We start from the raw sequence: 22,750 nt of genomic DNA on the forward strand, positions 1-22,750 counted from the left end.
GAAATGCTTAGATAATATATAAGTACAGGTAAACCCCTTGCACTTAAATGTTAAATTCCCTGCCCCAATCCTAACATCTAATCAAAAAGTCAGGCATAAAATAATATGTCTATAAATTACTTTCATTAAAGATGATATTTTTTTCTACTGAATTTGGGCAGTAGAGAGAGGAAATAAATCTAGCAGTTTAAATACTCAGTTTTTCATTGCGTTCATTCCTCCAGCTTCTGCCGAGTTCTGTATTCGAACATCAGGGGCATAAGAAACTTTTGATAAAAGCTCTGATTTAAGCCACTCCACATAATTCGTGTCTGCCATGAACTTTGTTTTTCTCTACATCCCTGTGCTTTCTCGTGGTGCTCAGGGCCACCAGTCAATTCTCTGAAATTTCTAATCTCTTAAATAAATGGATTTCGACAAAAGAGACTGCTTCTTTCCTGATTCTACATCTTCTGAGGGGTGTGGCTGATTTTTTTTTTATGCATTTTGGAAAGTTTCTTCTCTATCCCCAAGTGATTCATCTCCTCATGTAATTTTCTGTAGTTTCATCACATGCTGTTGGTATAATTCAGGCTGCATTTTAATTTTCTACCGGAGTTTTAAAATTTCCCTTTCAGACATCACTCTCTGACTACAGAGATCCTGGCTCCCGTTTGGAGAGTGTAATTGGATGCTGAGTGCTTTGTTTATTTGATTTCCTCCTGGTAGCTTGTATGTTTCCTAACTTTCTCCTTGCACTAACTTAGCTGCATAAAGTGTGGTTTCTACTAAGCAGCTTTGATGTGATGAATCGTCTTCTGATTCGTTCTTTGTATTCAAGTTGCCACCCCTCGTGTACCTTGTTGGAAAGCAGGTGAATCTGCCGTCCTTGAGCTGACCCTCACTCTGACGATTCTCCATGCGAAACGTTGCTTGAGCATTGTTCTCTGTTCAGTCAGACCCCTTTCTCTTATTTTCCCTCCTGCTTCCCATGAAAGCTTAGACTTTCCTGAAGGTCAGTATTTTTCACCCAAATCATCCATTGGTGATGTCAGAAGCTGTTGCCATTCATCCTAAAGGGTTTAACCACTTGAGATTTTTTTGCCTTCAATCACTTGAGATTGGAGATCATTTGTTTCTAGGGACCATCCTGAATTCTATGATCTGTTTTAACTTGTGCAGAAAATCTTCAGGCTATCATTTTTTCCTTCCTTAAAATAATTTGCGGATTGACTACGAAAGCCATCAGCAGTATTTACCACCGTCTCCCAGAGGAAACCCCAACTAGGACCTGTCTCAGAACCTCAGACAACACCATAGACAGCCTGCCCAGCTTTTCCAAGACGAGTTATGATCAACAGGCTGTGGCGATCAGTGCCGAAGGGCCCTTTGGGGGCCAGTCCCCTGCTGGGCCACGACCGGCCACACGGGACCCCATGGACTATTCCACGTCGACCCCAATCAAGAGCCTGGCCCAGGGACTTCCCTGAAGTCCAGTGGGTAAGACTCCATGTGCTCCCAGGGCTGGGGGCCTGGGTTTGATCCCTGGTCAGAGAACTAGATCCCGCGTGCGTGCCACAGCTAAGACCCGGGGCAGCCTAAATAAATAAATATTTTTTAAAGATATTTTTTAAAGATATAGAATTTCTTCCAAAAAAAAAAAAAAAAAAAAAAAGCCTGGCCCAGGGAAGATCATTCCTGAGGCTGAGAGGAGGCCAGAGGTGCCATAAAGAAGTGTGGTCCCACCTTTCTCTGCCAAGGCACACACAGGGTGAAAAAGGTGGAAATGAAAAAGGATGCTTGAAGCCAGAGGTGACCAGCCCATGCAGGTCTCGCGGGAAACCAAGAGCATCCCAGTTAAGCTGGTCTCCCATGCTCTGCACCTGGGGCTCGGGGCGTCAAGGTGGGTCTTTCCTTTCTTCATTTCAGGTCTTCCTCCTCCAACCCCAAAATCTGGTCCGACCAACAAAGGTCATAGATATCTCCCTCTCCAAGTTTTCCTGCTTGGTGTTCTTTTGGCTGTTTTTTTGGGGGGGTGGGGGTGTGAGGCAGGGGGCGGGCAAAGGGGAGCAATGTTGAGACTGGGGTAAATCTGGCCACAAGTAGGGTCAGAAGCAAAAAGGTCCTCACCAGGGATATTTGGGGTTTGCTCGCTTTGTGTGTATTTTTTTTTTTTTTTTTTTTTTTTTTGCGGTATGCGGGCCTCTCACTGTTGTGGCCTCTCCTGTTGTGGAGCACAGGCTCCGGACGCGCAGGCTCAGTGGCCATGGCTCACAGGCCCAGCCGCTCCGCGGCATGTGGGATCTTCCCGGACCGGGGCACGAACCCGTGTCCCCTGCATTGGCAGGCGGACTCGCAACCACTGCGCCACCAGGGAAGCCCTGTGTGTATTTTTTTGGAAGATTTTTGTTTCATGACATTATTTTGAGTATAATTTGCATACAGTTAAAGGGACAGGTCTTAAGTGTATAGTCTGGTGAATTTTAAAAAGGCCTTTACCAATGTCAGCCAGTCCCTGATCAAGACAAAGAAGATTTCCATCACCCATGTTAACGCCCCTACTGGTCAACACACACCACAATAAAGGCAAACACTCCTCTGATTTCTACCCCCTTGGATTTTTTTTTTTTCCTATTCTTGAACTCCTGTAAGTGGAATCATATAGTAAGTACTCTTATGTTTTGCTTCTTTCATTTCACTATGCCCATGAAGTTGCATACATCGGAAGTGTGTTCCTATTTTAGTAACATCCCACTGTTTGAAAAAGACAGTTGTTTATCCGTTCTCCTGTGGATGGCTGTTTGGGTTCTTTCTCTGTTTGGTGTGTATTATGACTAAAACTGCTATGCACATGTCTTTGTGTAGAATCATGTTTTTATTGTTCTTGGATAAATACCAAAGAACACTATTCTTAGCTAATATGTTAAGTATATGTTTAACTTAACCAGAAACCGGCAAGATGTTTCCCAAAGCAGTGATAGTATTTTACAGTCCTACTAACAATGTCGGGAAATTTTTCCTCAACACCTTTGCCAACGATGGGTGTTTCGTTCTATTTAATATTAGCTGTGATAGATAGTATGCACTCATATCTCGTCATCACTGAAACTGACATTTCCCTGACAGCAAACGGTGGAAGGTATTTATTCTTGTACCTGTCACAGATCTTCCTTTGGGAAATTTCTGTTCAAAACTTTGACCCATTTTCAACGGTGCTGTTTGTCTTTTTATGGAGCTGCAGGCATTCTTTGTTCTGAATACCAGTCTTCTCCACCAAGAACATTTTCACCCACTCTGTGGACCGCCTGTTTATTTTCGTAATGATGTCTTTTGAAAAACAGGTTTTCAGTTTTGATGAAGTCGATTTTATTGATGTTTTGCTTATGCTAAATGACCTTGTGACTTGATTAAGAAAGCTTTGCCGACCCCAAAGTTGAAAGAAGAATATTCTCCTATGTTTTCTTTGAGAAGTTGTAAATTCTAGCTTTTATATTTAGGTCTATCAAGGTGTATTTGGTGTACCAAGGTTAAGGTACATCTTAACCTTGAAAGCATTATTCTGAGTGAAAGAAGCCAGTCACAAAACCCCCATTTGCTTGATTCCATTCATATGAAATACCCAGAAAAGGCAGAACTATACACACAGAAAGTAGATTAGTGGTTCCCTAGGCTTGTAGATTGGGAGACTTGGGGAGTAACCTGGTGGTGGGATAGGGTTTCTTTTAGGCACGATGAGCGTATTCTAAGGTTGATTATGGTCAAGGTGTGAATATACTGAAGGCTACTGAACTGTACACTTTAAATGAATGAATGGTGTGGTAGGTGAATTCTATTTCAATCCTGTTTTTATAAACAAACATCAAGGAACAAGTAAAAGCAGCTGGTTTCAATTTTCTAATGTGAATGTCATCTTAGTGTTTGGCCTGATATGAGACAGATTCGTTCTTATAAAATGGATTTTTATAAAAAGCATTTACCTTCTTTATCGTGCTTAGCTTGAGCAGGACCCAACGTTTCTCAGGCTAAGCAGCCACCAGCCATCCCTGACTCCTGGATGGGTCTTGTGGTTTGTCTTAGATCCCAAAGCTTGCCTGATCCCAGATCTGCCTTTTAAGCACAGCAGGGAATGAATGGGATCACGAGGGAAGCAGCTGTGCTAAAAGCACTCAGCAGCCGCCTCCCCAGATGCCTTAGCCCTTCACCACATTGGTACATTTATCCCCTGAACACTGGCAACATGAAAACAATGTAGCATCCGCCTTAACAGGATTGCTAGAACGCTCTAAAGCAGCATCCTTCAAAGTGTGCAGTGCAGTCCGTTAGGGTTTTAATCGGTTTTAGGCAAAAACAGGCAAATCATAAATAATAATTTACTAAAATGGAAAACAGAGAAAAAAACTAAAGTGAGTAACTTACGGAAAAGGCAGGTTGAGGAATACTTGAAATATGTGAAATGTTTCTTCATAGGCAGACTTCTCAAAGCCTTAAAAGTGGCCTGAAAATCTTCAAAGGGGAAGATTAAAAAGTGTTTCCCATGGCAGGAATGTTCTTGGAATGACTCTGTGTGTGTGTGTGTGTGTGTGTGTGTGTGTGTGTACTTGTTGGTTTGTTTCCGTTTTTCTCACCCTCTAATCTGGCCAACTTTCATCATGGCAACACACTTGGAGAAATGCTACACTTAAGAGGTTACTACCTTACAACCCAAACGTGTCTGGTCGATCACATTTTACTTCAAATCTACCCTCTTAGGCCAACAATACTTTTTTTCATTTAGAACTTTCCAGAATTTGGGCAGCTTATGCCCAGGCTCCCCACCTTGAGATGTCTGTGAATACTTTGGAATAAGAAATATACTAGCACCCCAGACCCAAATCTAGAGCCCTGTGTGTGGCTGGTATGCCTCAGGTTTTTTTTTTGTTTGTTTTTGTTTTTTTTTCCGGTACGTGGGCCTCTCACTGTTGTGGCCTCTCCCGTTGCGGAGCACAGGCTCCGGACGCGCAGGCTCAGCGGCCATGGCTCACGGGCCCAGCCGCTCCGCAGCATGTGGGATCTTCCCAGACCAGAGCACGAACCCGTGTCCCCTGCAACGGCAGGTGGACTCTCAACCACTGCGCCACCAAGGAAGCCCCTTAGGTTTATTTTTAAACTACAATTCAGGTCACATCTCTTGCCTGCTGGAGGCCTCTGACCCCTCCCTGCGAAAATCATAGTCCCAAACACAGGCTCAGCCGTGAGGCTCCCCAACCCAGCCAGGATCCCCTGACCCTGAGGGTTCAAGCACATGGAACTGGCTGCCTTTGCATGTTCTGTTCCCTCCACCTGGAACAGTATTTCAGTTTTACGTGCCCATAATACCCACCCACAGTTGCTACTGCTACACCGTCTCCTCCTGAAAGTGTCAAGGACCCGCAGATATGGAGGTTGATTGCCTTTTTGTCACATCCATGAACCTGCTAACAAAGTTAACATTTTTGACCCTTTACTGTCACATTAATCAAGTGAGTGGTTATTTTAGCTCTTTACTGGGCATTTCATATAAATGGAAATATTCCCCTTGACGTGGAAAACAATCTGGGGTTTTCTTGCTTCGTTCTATAATTTTATGTTAATGTCCAATAAAGCATTTTGGTGGTTTTAATATCTAGAATATTGAAGACTAAGGTAACATACGTTTTTAAAGAGTATTTAATAATTTCCCAGCTACAGGTTCGTTATCACAGATAGATAAAATGAAAAGTGATAAAATGTACCTGAAACGGAAGAGGGCCCTATGGTCCTTGTCCCCCATGTCCTCTTTCGTCTGTGGAAAAACTGTGGCCAAAGAATAAGTTGAATCAGAGAAGTGAGAAAATGCAGAAACAAAGGAAAACAGTCAAAGGAGACCAAATAATAACAGTTTAGTCACTAAGCATAGTCAAGGCCCTTTAGTTCCTCCTCACGGGCTATAGATCATATTTTGAGCCATGTCCTGCGAGCTGTCTTATAGATGCTGAAACCTCTACCAGGTGGAGAAGTTAACTACATGATGACCAGACTGTAGCCATGACATAAGCTGCCGCAATTCTGAGAACTGGCCTCAAAGAAATGGAAACAAACCGACCCTGGAACTGAAGCCTAACCGTACTTAAAACCATCAAGAGGACACTGGTCAGACGACGGCTGACCAATTTCAAGATGCCTGTCGGGGCTGCCTGTGCTGTGTCTGCATGCAGCCCCTTCCCTCCGTCTATAAAAGCTCTTGCCCACTGATTGTCGATCTTTGGACAGAAGTTTAGCCCCACACGCCGGTTGCCAGCATCCAAAACAAACCAAACTTTCCTTTTCAATAAACTTGCCTCTTTATTGGCTTTTGAGTGGCGATCAGCCAGACCCCACTTTCGGCTACATACCCTCAGTTCTGTAATTTACTAATAGGTCTCCTGTGACTTGTGTCTTCTCTGAACACACACCTCATCACTGGGAAGAGAAAATTCCAGATGGTTGGTCCCTGGAACCAGGGTTCTCTCGAGGGCTCAGGAGACACCCCAAATGTCCTTCCACCTAGAGGTTCTACTCCAAGGCATCTCAAACATTTATAATAAAACCACATGGAAATGTGACAGGTAATTCTTTGATAAAATGATTATTTTGCCTCTGAAAATATCTAGCTTTAAGCAACTCATTCTTGTTTACAATGGGCTACAATTTCTTGGTGATCACTATATGCCTTCAGAAATTCTCGGAACGTTATCTCACTCATGAGTTGTTTTCAAAAGTCACGAAAATGTTATGGGTTTCTAAACTTCACAGCGAATGGTGTAATATTATCTTGCAAGTCATTTTGGGTTCGGTAGTTCCCTCTTTGCATTTTAAATGCTGGGTACAGGGGTTAGGACTGCCCTAGGGCTGGGGCAGGTCTCCCGAGGTCAGACCTGGATTTCAGATCACTGAAGTTTGGACAGGAAGTTTGGAGCCTCCCTGAGAAGCAGACAAAGATCAGGACCAAAGACCTCATGAGGTTAAAGATCCTTCAGGCTTAGAGCAGCTACTTTCTCCTCAAATGAGCTTTAAAGGTAGCATTTCCTGATGAAGCAGGAAGGAATCTCTCCCCAGGTAGATCTAACCCATGTGGGGTAACAGTGGTGAGCAATAATTATGCTCCATTCCCTGGTTCTCTGATCACCTTCCCAATGCACACAGTAAAGGATGTTATTCTTTCAATTGACAGGACACCTTAAACTGTACAATCCAAATTACATTCTGATTTCTGCTGAAAGGGACAAAGCCCCTAGGTCATAGATGGTCTTAAAATTTTGATAAATAAAGTAAAAAAAAAAAAAAAAAAGCAAACTCCCCCTGTGTTCTATGAAAAAAATTATACCATTAGAGAGTGTCAATTTCCATACCGTCTGTTGCTGATCTTGCCATTTAACATAAGAATATCTGCATCTACAACACTCAAGTTCATGTGAGCTATTCTTAGGTCAAGCATCATTTAAAAATTTGGGATGCAAAAAAATCAATTTTCAACAGCATGGAGGCATCGCGGAGCAAGCAGCAGTCTCCTTCGTGTGCAGTTCAGTCCAGATCCCCCTGGAAACTCACCTGGAGTTTCTTCGTGTCCATCAATCTGGCTCCAAAGTGGCTTCAAATGTCTTGGATAGGCTGCCTCCTTGAGTTCTGCTTGACCGCATTGTTTAAACGAGAGTCAAGGTAAAGAACCTGTGTTTGGGGACTTCCCTGGCGGTCCAGTGGTTAAGACTCCCCGCTTCCACTGCAGGGGTCACGGGTTCGATCCCTGCTCTGGGAACTAAGATCTCACAAGCCCCGCGGCCCAGCCAAAAAAACCCCCAAAAAACAAAGAACCTATGTTTGCAGCTCAGTCATGCTTTGTTCATAGTCATTGCCCGTTGCGTGAAGGGAAAGGAGTTTTGTAAACACCTCTTTGCTTCTGAAATGGTGCTGATTGCACAGCTGGCTGAGAAGCTACCATCGGCCCCTGTAACTATCGCAGTGAACTTGGGAGCACGGATGTTGGATCAAGGTTATGACAGTTGCCTGAGGCAGCTACCCTGTCTCTGTCCTGGGAGGGCACTTGCTTTCCTAAAGCTGAATTTTGACAGAGGATTCCTCAGCCATCCTTTTAGTTCAGGAACATAGCTGTGGAGAGGGCATGAGTGTGGTGTGATGAGAGCCCTTTACCTGGTTAAACTTTACAGGGTGGAGAAGACCCAATGTACTGAAATGTGTAAGTTGTCCCGGAGTCAAATGTAGCACATCCCAAGACAATGAATGTAAATTGGAATGTCGGATGCCTCACTTAGTTTTCCTGGGACTCCAATTTTATAAATAGAATTGACTTCCGCCTGGCTGGCAGGGACAAATCTGAATAAACCTTTTCTGCTCATTAAAATTTAACTTTATAAGCCTTAAGGAAAAATGGACTTTTCTTGGCTTTCTCCAAGAACTGAGTTTGCCTGTCTGCACTACAGAAAGTCACCACTGTCCTCTTTCTGGAAGGAACCTTCTTAATGTAGGGAAAGTTAGTTCAACTGGCTGGTTAGCCAGAGTACTTGCCCCAGGGCACAAAAGCAACCCTCTTTCCTTTGGAATCTTGTACTCACATTTAAATACACCATGCTTTTCTCAAATTCTCAAGGTCTCATCCAATGACTGTCCTCAAAACCCTGAAGACAGCTGCCCCTACACTGAAACTAAAAACTTCTGAATATCTTCCTTTGAACAACTATTAGAGGATGAGATAATTTCCTAGAACTTACCCATTGATTGTTTTACTATGACAAGGAATCATCCAACACATTTTATTTCTTCATTTTCAAAATGTTTGGAAGTGCCTTTACAGATAGGTTAAATATACTGTGGGACAGATACAACAGATCAATCATACTGAAAGCTGTAGGTAGTATGAGATGGGTTCATTATACAACCAAAAAAGTATAGAGAAGCACAATGTTGTAACAGCATGCTCTGTTTATAATAGCTGGTGTTTACCAGAGAATAAGAATCCAACTCAGAAGAACGGAGATAGATCACACCCTTGTTTTTTTTTTCAAACGCCAGACAGAATTTGTTCCCACTGTGTTTGTGGCCACCCAAAATTCAGAACTGGCTGGGTGATGTGGGTTTGGTCACTCTCTGAATTTTGCAGCCCAGATGGGATCCACCCGAGAAGAGTCTGGGGCTGGGAACTGATGGCTGAGGATACAGATTTAAATCGTCAGCAAACAGCATGCCCTTCAGACACGTGTTACAGGTAAGCAGCATTGGAAAAATTGTTTGCCATGGGGAGACACATGTGACTCCCTGCAAGAGAACAGATCTGCTGTGTAATATTCATTGTGTGCCAGGGAGTGGCAGAGCTACTTCTTTTTTCCTGACTTTGATCAGTTGCTTATTATTTCATTCTCCACTCTCAGCCCCTGTCTTTCATAGTTTGGGCGTTTGCTTAAACCTGCAGTGATGTACCTAGAACACCAACTGTCATGGGGCTCGGGAAATGGGTTTGTTCTTGGAATTCACGTTGGGTTTTAAATTGATGCCCTTGCTAGAAGTCCAGAAAAAGGCTCCCAGTGGAAGACAACTACAGAAAGAGGGAATCACTTGCTTCGTGGTCTGTGCCCAGAGGAAGTACTTGGGTCCCTCCGTCTGCCAGTCCTGGCATTTTTGGGCACATAAGCTGGTGGTACTGAACAATTCATTGCTCCGGAGTAACTGATATGGTAGCAGATTGATGCAAATTTTCAGATGCACCAAGTGGCATTACAACCAACCAGAATAGTAAGTTAAAGCATTGAAAACCTGGAAGGGTGTGCTTAACAATGCCCGGCGTGTGACCCTTGTCAGGCTAAAATATTTATGGGAATAAAGCATACTATATGGGAATTATACATGGGTTAAATGGAGATCCTACAGTGATTACAACAGGGGGGGAAAAGGCACACTGTCTAAGGAAGCATCTCTAAGTGAAAAAACTATATCAAAGGGGAAGTGTCTACACTGGCCTTTTGGGTTATTTCATTCAGTGACTCAGATTCCTGTAAGAAAGAGGTAACAATAAAATAGCAGATTATTTCAGCTCCAACCTTATCATGGAAAAATAAAACATTGTTCATGTTCTTTGAGCAATTGAAGTAAAGAAAGAAGCTTCAGGTCAGAAGTGATTTAAGCCATCTTAGAGAAGTGATGTTGTCTAGGGGGTGGAAAAGTCAACATCACGTGGACCCTGAATCCCAAAGCAATATCCATCCCTCTGCTTGTAAAGTGCTTTATTCCAATGGGCCGCACAGATGTATAAACTGACCTCAGTCGCTGCAGCATCTAAAGAAATTGCAGTCCTCAAGATAAAAGTAAAGGTTTCATCAGAACAACTGACCCAGAGCCAAAGAAATTATAAAGGCATCCCATGAAGTGGGAAGACTGTCCAGTTTGTCAGTTGATGGCATGGCTGCTTTCTTGGACAGGCAGCATAATTTCTCTATCAGACTTGGATTGTTACTTCCCACCTGGAAAGTGATTGTGTCCTGCCATCTTGACTCGTAGAAAAGGCTCCAAACACTGTAACGGGTTAGAATGTTTCTGCACTTTTTTGTGTTTAAAAAAAAATGTTTAAAGCAAACAACAAAAATCCTCCGTAAGTGACCTAAATTATGTAAACCAATAAAGAAACTACCTCTGTAACTGATCTAAATTGTATAAAACCATAAAGAAACCAACAGGCATTTATCAAAAAGTTGGCAGTACAGTGTTTGCGTTTTGCACACACAGAAGTCTAAATCTAAAGGGTTCACCTTTTTACAAGCCTCCTTTCAAACTTTCTTTTCTCCCTCTCTTTCAGAAACCAACTGTACTAAACTGCCTACATGCACGCTGAGATCTGGGGAGAGCCTTCGGGGTCTGTGGCTCCGTCCTCCTGCATTCCAGGAAGAAGAAGAAGCCGTTAGTGGGAAACAATCACCCAAAGCGTGGGAAATCCTGCCGATGAGGGTATGTGTGGAAACTGGGAGAGCATGTGGGCTCATCTGAAGCCTGTCACTCTGCAGATTTCACTTCACAAGGCCAATTCCTAGGTTGACACTCACTTCCTCATATGATGTCTGGAGGGCCCAGTGAAAGATCAGGCTTGGGGTGGGGCATTTATTATGACATGTCAAGTTACTGCCACAGAGACAGCCCTTTTCATCCTGATAACAAGGAGTGCCATTTGCCAAAATGCCAAAGATGATGCTGGCAGCGTCAGAAAGGGCATACAAGCCACAGCAAGCGGTGGGGACTCAGCAAGGCACCCGGCAAACTTTCAGCTGAGCCATCATCAGCCTTCCAACTCTCTTGTGTTTTTCTTACGTGTCTAGAGCTCTAACTATTCTGGGCCCTCAGCACCACAAGCCCCTGCCCCAAATACGGACACATGAGTGAGTCACAGATAAGTAGAGACCAAAAGGGAGAAGACGGCAGGGCTGATGCATTACATGTCAGCACTGAGTCCAAGACGGTTTGACCCTGGGCAGGGACCTGCAAAACAGGAGTCCTCCTTCTGAAACATCAGGGAAGAAGTGTCCCCCAGTCTGCTAGGACAACACATGAAAAGTTTACCTTTTTCAAAGGTCAAAGTTATTTGCAACTTTCAAGAAACATTTTCTTTTGGTTTCCATTTATTGCTGCGTCAAAGGTGTTAAAATCTCTGGCTAAAAAGAAAAACATATAAAGATAGTCAAATCATAGAGATGCTGCAAGTAAAAGAGAAAAATGTGGATAAAATAATGAAACCACTGGAGAGTGTTTAAATGTTTATTTTCATGTTAAAAAGGATGAATTACCCTGTGGTTAGTATATACCTTTATGCTGGAAAATGATGTCACTTTATTTCTGAGATATTTCCAGGAAAAAAAAAAAGAAAAAGGAAAAAAATCCAAAAGTAAGGAAGAGTAAGATCAAAATGTTCTGGCAGATTCCATCAACAATCCCAACAGAAGTCACGCCCTCTAAAGGCTGTGTCTTTAATTTAGTGCATTTCACGATGTCAGGTTCTGATGTTTTCCCATAATCAATTTAGATATTTCTGAGCAGGATGTCTGTACATTTAAAAGCTATAGCTTTGCATGCTTTTATGTTAAAATGTATTTATTCCAACACACCTTTCAGTGTTTCAGTATATTGCCTATATTACATACAAAAATATCTGTTCTCCATATTTTAGCGTAACTCTTCCCCCACCCATACTGTTCCTTTACACAACAGGTGACACGCAATACATTACACGTAATATAACTTTGAGGAAGGAGATGGTTGGTGGGTTTATAAACCATCTGTCATGTCATTTACAGAGACTAGAATGGAGAATTGAGGCCATTTTTGAGTTGACGAGAGTAGAAAAACAAGGGTGTCAATGGTAAAGGGAAGATTCAGATGAAACCACCCTCCGTGGTCAGTGGAGTTGGAATGAATGATCTTCTCAGACACTTTACTGTGGTCCCAACATCCCAACACTGGGAAGACGCCTTCTAAAAGGGTGAGACAAGAATGGTGATCCACACACACAAGGGCAGACTTCCTAAGACTTAAAATTATCCAGGTACAAAATACTTCACCTACAGATGCAGCAAAGGGACAAAAATTAATCCATTTTTTCCCTGCAATTTTTATAAATAAGAACACTCTGCCTACGGTTTAAGGATGATTAGAGTCTGGGAACTCAGCCTGACCAGTGTGCAAAAGAAAACAGCCAGGAAGTCAATTATTCCCTTTTGGTTCACACAGAGTATTCTGAGGTCTGCTAGCCAGTGTGTCCTTCAGCGGAAGTTTCCAGGGGAAACTTCCAGTGTCTTTTCTTCTTTCTTTCTCTCAAATGCAACACTGTAGGTTTAACTCCAGGACTTCTGTGTGGCAGCTGCCCCTTGATAGCTGTACGCTGGCCTGGAAAGCAGCCCGTCTGGCCCCTGGAGACAGTGATCTCACATCCTCCACGGGTGTAGGTCCCCTGGTCCTCATGGGGCATCTGAATTGCCCTCCGTGTGACTCATGGAGCTCACAGCCTGTGTCCCCTCTAGAGGCTGCTGGTGTCTGCCTTAAGGGGAGTCTGAACATCCCATTCTCACGGAAGAGGAAGGGACTCTATTGACATCGTTTCTTTCAGGTTATTGACAACTATCCTTTGGATATCTCAGCCGTTAAGAACCTGGGAAATCCAGGCAAATGCATGGTCCCCAGCGAACCATATTTCAAGGCTTAGCAATTTACGCCATTCCCCCATTTTATTTATTTTTATTTTATTTTATTTATTTTTTTGGCTGCATTGGGTCTTCATTGCTGCGCGCGGGCTTTCTTCAGTTTCTCCGGTGAACGGGGACTGCTCTTCGTTGCAGAGCACGGGCTCTAGGCGCACGGGCTTCAGTAGTTGTGGCACGTGGGCTTCAGTAGTTGTGGCACACAGGCTCAGTAGCTGTGGCACACGGGCTTAGTTGCTCTGTGGCGTGTGGGATCTTCCAGGACCAGGGATTGAACCCGTTTCCCCTGCACTGGCAGGCGGATTCTTAACCACTGTGCCACCAGGGAGGTCCCATGCCCCCCCCATTTGAGCTGAAATATTTTGGAGGTATAGTTCCTATTTGTTTTAAATTGACTAGTTGGAAAACAAGCCAATATAACCCATAGTTTCTAGTCAGCAGGGAATATTTAGAGCAGAAAGAACTTCAGTGACATCCTGTTAAGCTGAATAGTGTCCACAGCAAATCTGAGAACAACTGACAATGTTGATTCCCACAAAAAAACTGAATTTCTGATTCTTCACTATTCACACACACACGTGGGTATAATACGTATGTACGTGTGCATATATGGGAGTGTGTGTGGTATGGCAAAAGGGACCTCTGCCCTGAAACCTTCCATTTGATTTTTATTTTGAACTGACTGGGTCTCAACAGAAACCAGCAAAGGTGGTTTATGCAGCCTGCGTCACTCTGGGTGACGTTAGCTTACCCAGGAGAGGCGTCTTCAGGACCACGGTCAGTTCCCGGCTCCGCAGAGAAACACCTGGCCCTTCCTAATTCTCCCCAGTTTGCTTTCTGTGTCACGTCAGGCACTCGGACGATAGGAGATGCTCTAACTTGTATGCCCCTTAATAAGGCTCCCCGTGACAATAGTAACTTCCTTTGTCCCCTCCTGAATTATACCCACGGGAAGTCTCATTTTACCAGTGCGAGGCAGCCTGCTGTGTGTGTAAGACTCACCCCCTGTATCAGTTGTGGGTCCTCAGCTTCAGAAATGACATCCCCACCCTGTCTGGAATGTCCAAGACCCAAAGGGAGAGAAAATGGAAAATATCTGATAGGAGGAGCAGGGCTCACGTGGACAGCTACGTTTCAGTGAGTGGGTGAATCCCTCTCCAGCCCTACACAGATGGTTTTGAGCTACCTCCTTGCCGAGTCCTTTGAAAAGCAGAGGCAGCTTCCTCTGGCCACCAGAGAAGCTCTTCCTACAAGGTGTCAGCCATCTCTTTGCAAACTCCTTTGGAAGCTGATGCCTGGGTCTCCTGGCTTCATTCCCCCATCAAACTGGAAGATCTGGGGAACCTCAGCAGCTTCAACTCCTAAGCCCCATTTTATTTTATTTTATTTTATTTTTTTTATTTATTTTTTTGCTGTACACGGGCCTCTCGCTGTTGTGGCCTCTCCCGTTGTGGAACGCAGGCTCCGCGGCCATGGCTCACGGGCCCAGCTGCTCCACGGCATGTGGGATCTTCCCGGATCGGGGCACGAACCCATGTCCCCTGCATCGGCAGGCGGACTCTCAACCACTGCGCCACCAGGGAAGCCCCTTAAGCCCCATTTTAAACACAAGAGCAACTGAACACCAGCCTCTGAGGTCAGGCAGCGTATCACTGGTAACTTAGGTGCAGTTTACAAACGTATTGTAGTCCTGTGGGCAAGAGACACAAGGAGAATTCTGTGTCTGCCGTGTCATGGTTGGAGAAGGCTGGTTGTCACACTCCTGTCCATGGCACCCTAGAAGAGAACCACGGAAGCACACCCTTTTGAACAGCCCAGTCAACAGCCATCAGCAGTCAAGAAACTGTTTCAACACCTCCTGCAGGTCCTTGACTGTTTGGGCCTTTAAAATTCTACCTCTCAGAGATGCAAATGGCTCAAGAAAAGTCAGAATGAGGCATACTCATCCAGTGTTTGTTTTTCCAGCTAGCACATCTTAATAGAATATTGTCATAGCTTCCTAATCTGAAATTCTTGCTTTGCTTGAGACCAGGCATGCTGTTCTTTGAAAAACATTGTTTATTTAAAAATTATGCAGGAATCATGATTTTTTTTCTCTCTTGCCACTTCGATTTCCCAATAGCTATGGTTTTTCATCACAATTGCTTCTCAAGCTTCTGGACGAGTCATTTATTTTATGAATTTGGGGGGTAAACCCATTGCTGTTCTCCATTAATGGACACCCTGTATAGGTTTTATCTCTGCCAGAGTCATGACTGAGGATAGATATATGTTTGGGGCTTTTTTTTTTTTTTTTTTTGGTGGTGGGTGGAAATCATTGTATGGGTAGATTTCTACATGTTGCTAAGTTGAAACATCATTTCATTTACTGTTTTTAAGAAGTTTTGTTCTGGTAAAAGAAAAGTTTAATCTGAAGATATTTCCTATGCAATTTCCTTTCTCTGCATATCATTTCTAGATTTTGATTTCAGTTTGGATAACAAATGGTGTTGACCACAAAGCATTAGTATAAATACAACTATTCTGAGGACTTTTTTTTGTCCTCAGAAATGCACCCCAGGAAAGAGGTCCTCATGACTCCCGCAAGCAGAAGATAAAAGTAAAGGTTCACTGTTCACAACTTTTCTCCAAAGTTTTTAAGCTTCACGTAGAAAACGGTAAAGAAGATGGCCCTCCCTTACAGCATATTCATATTTTAAGTAAAATCCCACATCCCCGTCTGATACAAGAAAGTTCAACAACAAAAAGAAAGAAAGGACGGCATGAGGCTAAGCTTCTTAGACATTTTGCCCCTAAGGGATGCAGCGAGGAAAACTGGAAAGACCCTGAAATCCTGCACAGACACCCAGGAAATAACAGGACGTGGCACATCACAGGGACTAAAATTCTTATGTAAATCAAACAGATTTCAGAGAAAAGAATGAAACTGCTTGTCTTCATGTTTCAAAAAGAATTGCAGAGGTCAAAGGAACCAGGTGCAGGTGCAAAGATATATAAAAATAATGAGCAGTGCTCGTAACAAATATGGACGGCTACATTCAGCATCTTTCATGTATGTCCAACCTCAGGCCAAGGGCAAGAAATGTCCACTGTGCTTTAAAAGGTCTAGGAGTAGAAAAATCAAACCCGAGTCTTTTCTAATTCCACACGGCCGTTTTGCCACGAGATGATTAACAATGTCTGTGGGGTCTGGTTTATTATATTTGAACTGAGCTAGTACCAGGCAGCAGATAAAACCGTGGTCTTGGACTTTCTCCAGGACCTACCTGTGGTCTATTTCGAGACATTGCCTAGCTTCGAACGCAGCTGCCTTTGCTCTCCCTGATGCCTGCTTCGAAAGGGATCCCGCCAGACCTCCACAGACGAAGCTTTGTTAACTCATCCCCTATTGCTGATCAGACCCACGGCTCCACCATTCAAAAAGCAGAAGGCATAAAGGTGAATACAGACATGAGAAAGGAGTTTACATCTGGTCCTGTAGCCTCTCCATGTACTCTCTGAAGCCCTGGGACGCCCCCAGCCCCATGTCCGGGCAGACCCACTGGATGCCGTCATCACGGTCAAACGGAATGGAGTTGGTGTACGGACCGCCGTCCTCCGGGAGGATGGTGGTGTAGGCCGTAAACTTGACCCTCTTCCTCTTTGGGCCGGACGAACTCAGAGGTTCGTTTTTCACGTCTTTCTCATAGACAAAGTCAGAAGGTCTGAGCAGCTGACTAGGGAAAGTCTTCTGGGAACCGCCATTCAGAAGGAAGTTCCTCTCCTCGCACTGCAGCCCCCTGTCGATCATGGTCGTGCACTCTTCCGACGGGAGGGTCACGTCCACCGGATTCTCCAAAAGCTCCACGTCGTTCCCCAGCCAGACCCAGTCGTGGGAATGCGGGATGTCGCCTTGCTCACTCACGGTGAATCTTTTGTGTCTGTATTTCCAAGCAAACGTCACACAGTTAATTAAGAAGACCAAGATGGCCAGGCAGAAGACACAGAGCAGGGCGTACATACCGATCTCCAAGTCGGTTAAGCCCCTGGAGGTCACCGTAAGGTCACTCGGATTATGGGGTTCCGGTAACTTCCCTTGAGTGGGGAAGCTTGTAAAGGCGTCTGGACCACCACTCTTGAGCAACTTCTTATCCTTTCCTTCCATGGGAGACTGCGGGGTTGTGCTTTTGTTGGTAAATTCCTCGTGGCCGGCAGAGGCGCCATGTTGGAACCACTGCCGCACTGCTCTCTCCTGGCTTCCTTTGCGCTCTATGCTGTTCCTCAGGTGGTCTTTATATTCCCGACTGACGCCCTCCACGTCGTTGGTGCCTCCTTGGTGCTCATCAGTCTTTGCTTCAAATTTGACCTTGATGTTCCCTTTACCCACGGCAAGAATGCTCTTCCTCTTGGTCTTCTGACAGGGCTCACTGATCATCATTTCCAGTTTAATCAAGGGCCCTTGCCCTTCCCCCTCTGCAACGACAACCGGCCATTTGGACTGAAGGTTTGCCTGGACAGACACCACCATTTCATCCAACGATGAGACAGTCACTGAAAAATCCTTGGGATCGTAAATGTCTAAAGGTGTCACCGAACCGTCACTGAAAAGAATCCAAGAACTGACTATTGCTTCCTAAGAAAAATGAAAGCAAAGCATTACGTTATAATCAGATTCCTTCAAACCTGCAAATGTAGATGTGATTTCCTATGTAATTAATTATTTAAACATACAATCTGAGAAAAAAATGATTTCTATGTTTTATCATCGTGAATAGCTCTCGACACTGCCTGGAACCGGCATCAGCCCTAAGCTATAGCTATAGTTGATGTGAGAAACAAATAATATGCTTTAACAAGTGCATTAAAGTGTATATTAATTTACTGCATGCCAGACAACAGAATTTGACTTTGACCTTTCTAAAAACATTTTGAAAGATCAGGCAATTTATCTGAATCACATTCAGGTGCAACTAATCAGGCGCCTGCTCAAGAGAATATCCCTTTGAACATTCTTTATTAGGAAGCCAATGCTGATGAAGCAAAACATGCACTGGCTGGAAGCGCTTAAGGAAGGATGCATTACGAGACCAGCTGGCTTGAAAGGCACAGTGCCCTGGTATCTTTATCAATGACAGGTCAAAGTTTAAAGATGGGGGAGAGTTTGAGAGTTGGCAATAATTGTCAACAGTGGTGATTGGGTGCCTATTAGCCATGCTTGTCCAAGCAGCTGAAATGGAATTTCTGAGTACGGTAAGTCCCCTACATAGGAAACTTCAAGTTGTGAACTTTCAAAGATGCGAACGTGCGTGCGCATGTCCAATCACGTAAACTAGCTCTCGTGTCTGGCGGACATTGTCACGTGCCTGCATCCTCTACAAGTGGCTGTGCTTTTGTGTCCTTGACTGTACAGGACGGTACAGGGTACAGTAGTACTCTACCATCTCCCTCCCACTCTCCTCCTCCAGTCAGTAACTCTTCTTGCCTCTTCACTCGATGCCAGCCCCTGGATGCCAGCTGTTGCACTGTACTACTGTACTTTTCAAGGTCCTGTACTGTAAGATTAAAAATGTCTTATTTTGGGCTTCCCTGGTGGCGCAGCGGTTGAGAGTCCGCCTGCCGATGCAGGGGACATGGGTTCGTGGCCCGGTCCGGGAAGATCCCACATGCCGCAGAGCGGCTGGGCCCGTGAGCCATGGCCGCTGAGCCTGCTCATCTGGAGCCTGTGCTCCACAACAGTGAGAGGCCCGCGTACCGAAGGAAAAAAAAAAAGAGGCTTATTTTTTTGTGTTTGTTTTTTTATGTATTATTTGTGTGAAAAGTATTATAACCCTATTACGGTACAGTACTATATGGCTGATTGTGTTAGTTGGGTACCTAGGCTAACTTTGTTGGACTTACGAACACACTCTTGGAACGGAACTTGTTCATATGTAGGGGACTTATTTACTGTATCAAAAGGCACCTGCTTTGGCAAAAGGGAAAACATGTGAGCCTTTGGTCACGGTCTAGCAGCGGACTGTGCCTAAAACAGATAAGGCTGCTCTAAAGCAAGTGGCCTATGGGCATGTGGTTGGTGGATCAGAAGCACATACGAGGAAAATGTATCTAAGCCACTGAGTACTTTTCTCAGGGACAGGACAGACTGGATAAACAGGAAGAAGCTTCAAGAATCACCAGTCCCAGCTATGAGTGCTCCCTCTACGGATCTCTTTTGCAGGATGGGACAGAGAGAGACGCGGTCTCAACTGGCCAGGGACGAAAGGATTCTGGAATCTTACTTGCTGTGGGGCTTGAAGAACATCCCGGGCAGCTGCTGTTGAAATGACGGCTCTTTTGTCCAACCTGTGGGGCTGCAGGGAAAGAGACAAGCCGGCCACCAGCTGCACGCCCAGGTCCACGATGGTGACACGGTCATCCAGGACGGTCACCGTCTTCTCAGCCAGGATGGAGTCAGAGAGAGGCGACAGGACCTGCAGGGTCAGCGAGACGCCTCAGCCTCTGCCCCTCACACCATTCAAAGCTCCTGAACTGGTGTTTCCACCACCATGTTCTCCCAGTTTTCCCGACATGAGTGCACGTATGGAAATTGTGTGTGTCAGTGTTATGCCCCTGTTCAATTACGCTCTCCAAGTGAAGGAGTTTTACAAATATCATCTTGGTCCATTTTCTTTACTGTGATTCACATCATAATAACAGCACTGTATTTTCAAAAAAAAAAACGCATGATTTAATTTAAAGGCAATCACTAAAAATTGCCCACCTGGGTACCAAGCACCAAAGAGTAACATCTTTCCAACAACTAATATTTAGGTGTGAAAATGGCAGAAGTGCGGTAATACTTTAAGGGATTGGTGCTCGGTCATCTCTCCCTGCTCTTATTCCTTTCAGTGGGCAGTTAGATGTCCACTATGGGCCATTAATCACCATTGCGTGGGCTGCTGCATCATCGTTGGATAAACCAGGTAAGCAAAGTGGGAAAGAGAATCTTATTCTCCTTCTAAGAAACCACTCCTAATGCACCATCTAGCTTGCAAGCGGGGGTGACTAACAAATGGAGAGGAATATCTAGTGGGCAGAATTTCTAGACCTGTCCTGCCAAAGAGGTCCTGCTTAATCTCTCAAACCTGTGAATTTGATGAGAAATCACCCAGCCGACTATGTCATAGGCTATGGCACAGTTGGCCTTAGAATAGAGAGGTTATGCTGGGTTAGCCGGGTGGGTCCCATGTAATCACACGGGCAGAGTGCTTTCCCTGGCTGGTGGAAGAAGGAAAAGTCAGAGAGATTCAAAGAGTGAGAATCTGGTGATGGAGAGGCCCCATGAGAAGGAAGGCAGGTGGCCTCTAGGAGCAGAGAATGACCCCTGGCTGACAGTCCACAAGGAAACAGAGTCCTCAACCCCACACTGCGAGGAACTGCATTCTGCCAGCAACCTGAGCTGGGAAGCAAATCCTTCTCCGAAGCCCGCACATAAGCCCAGCCTGGCCCACACCTTGACCACAGCCTTGTGGTAAACTTGGCTTGGTACTCCAGGCTCACCTGGACTCCCAAGCTTCAGAACTCTGAGTTGATAAATTAGTGGTGCTTTAAGTTGGGAGACTGGCGGTGATTTGTTACACAGAAATAGAAGAGTAATAAAAATATAAGGTTGAGTACAGCTTTGTCAAAAATTAACTTTGGCAAAACCTAAAATCTGACTTAATTAGCTCTGAGCAGTAACATTTTAATTTGTTATTAAAAAAACTATGCTGCACTCTTTCTGCAGAATTATCCTGTCAATGTTGGCTAGAAAATAGTTTTACTATTATTATAATAAAATGGAGAGTGCTTTTTATTAATTTTAGTGCAATACATTTTATTTTTTAATTTTTTGTCCACTGTTAAGGTAAAACATAGCTAAATGTTTAATCCTCAAGTTTAGGAAAATAAAACTAGCTTTCACAGGTTCTACTGTCTTCTATCAGTGATACATGAAAAGTAAACTATCATATTGGGGGAAAGATTACTTAGACTGTGTGTTTAATTCAGCTTTGGTCACAGAAATGAGATTTTTTTCTCAACTCTCTCTAAAATGCAAGATATAATTTGAGTCTGGATTGTTAGAACCGACGAACCCTCTGTTACTGCCCATGATTCTCTGACACAGGCGCACACCGCCCTGCACGACAGCATCTACCTGGACCCTTATCAACACAGACCGGGATTGTGGGAGGCGGCGAGGGGTGGGTGCCTGTACCTGCACGGTGGTGATGCCCGGCTCCCGGCCCACCAGGGTCCTGCCGTCCTGTAACTGAGCGATTCTTGGCTCTTCCACCTTCATGAAATCCATCACGAGGTCAGTGACGTCAAACTGCCAGTCGGGGCCCAGCATGTAGCTCAGCTGACCCGAGTCGCGCGACTCAGCCACGAACTGGGTGAGGACGCGCACGAGGGCATGTTGGTGCTGCAGGGAGCACCCTCTCCCCTTCTTCTCCTCGTCCTCCTCGTCTTCGCTGTCTCTGGCAGGCCTGGGACACACACACGGCAGAGCAAACGTCATCGCTGTGGGGAGGTGTCTCGCGCCCCCCTTTGTCCTGATTCCCCGTGACTCTGCCCTGCTTGGTGTGAGCCGCTCACCATCGGGTCACCCGCCGTCTGCTCCTTCGTTTATTCCCCGGGCACTGTCTGGTGGTCACCGAGCGCCACGTGTACTGCCACGTGCTCGGAGCACAGAAGCCCAGCTCGGCCCCTGCACGCCCACCCAGCACCAGGGGGGACCAGCCCCACACAGGCAGAGGCCGCATCTCTGTCCTGTGTTCTGGAAGCCTGCAACTTCATCACGATCCCCCGTGCGGGGATGAAGTGGGGCTAGAGGAGGTCTGGGGTCAGAAGAGCCGTGTGGAGGCTGCATCCACCTCCCTTTACTGGCCTTGAGCCATCAGTCACGCCCACATGGGCACCTCACCTTGGGAGTGGAGATGGCAAGGACCCCCCTTACCGCCCTGCAGGTGTGCTTGAGGAGATGTAGGCCAGGTGTGACGACACCTGAGGGCGGCCCTCGTGAACCATCACCTGGGGACAGTGCCCACATCCAGCCCCTTCCCTGGATCAGGCCCTTCCATCTCTACAGAAGCGGCTCCCTCTGAGCTCCGGGCCCTAAAGGTGATCAGGGTAAAGCCTCCTACCTCCCATGCGCCCTGATCTGAGTGGCCGCCGACCCGCAGAGCTGTTGAAACTACTGAACCACGTCTGGCACCTGCGTCCTGGCTTCTCCTCCTTCCTCCTGTCCCCTTACTCGCTTGCCCACGCCCGCCCTGAGAAACCCTCTCTGGCTCGGCCATTCCAGAACCTTCTCCTCCAGATACACCTGTCCCGTGTCCCTTATGAAAGGACCTGGTTTGATGGCTGCTGACTGGTCTGTGGCCCTCGGTGGATGGGTCTTGGGTCAGGGGAGAAAGGGGCAGAGACTTATATGCGCTGGGTTAGACCTAGCATGTGTTGGGTCCTGCCCTGCGTGCTCCTGTAAAGAGCTGATGCAAATGGGCCATGTGCCACCTGCCAGCCACACACAAGTGACCCATGTCATCTACACA

The 22,750-nt window shown here is 45.4% G+C and overlaps 1 protein-coding gene across 1 annotated transcript in view; it reads right to left on the reverse strand.

The window, feature by feature from the left end:
* Positions 1-15,930: 15,930 nt before the first annotated feature.
* Positions 15,931-22,750, reverse strand: part of LOC309815040 (transmembrane protein 132B) — a gene marked incomplete at its 5' end in the record, with an annotated part of 393,456 nt that continues 386,636 nt past the window's right edge. Inside the window, 3 exons of the mRNA XM_082641458.1 lie at positions 15,931-17,811; positions 19,457-19,648; positions 21,415-21,685. Of these exons, the coding sequence (XP_082497584.1) occupies positions 16,663-17,811; positions 19,457-19,648; positions 21,415-21,685 (1,612 nt within the window). The 3' untranslated portion in view covers positions 15,931-16,662. The remainder of the gene's footprint in view (positions 17,812-19,456; positions 19,649-21,414; positions 21,686-22,750) is intronic.

This window comes from Mesoplodon mirus (assembly GCF_964341445.2).
Source record: "Mesoplodon mirus genome assembly, chromosome: 13".
Lineage (NCBI taxonomy): Eukaryota > Metazoa > Chordata > Mammalia > Artiodactyla > Ziphiidae > Mesoplodon > Mesoplodon mirus.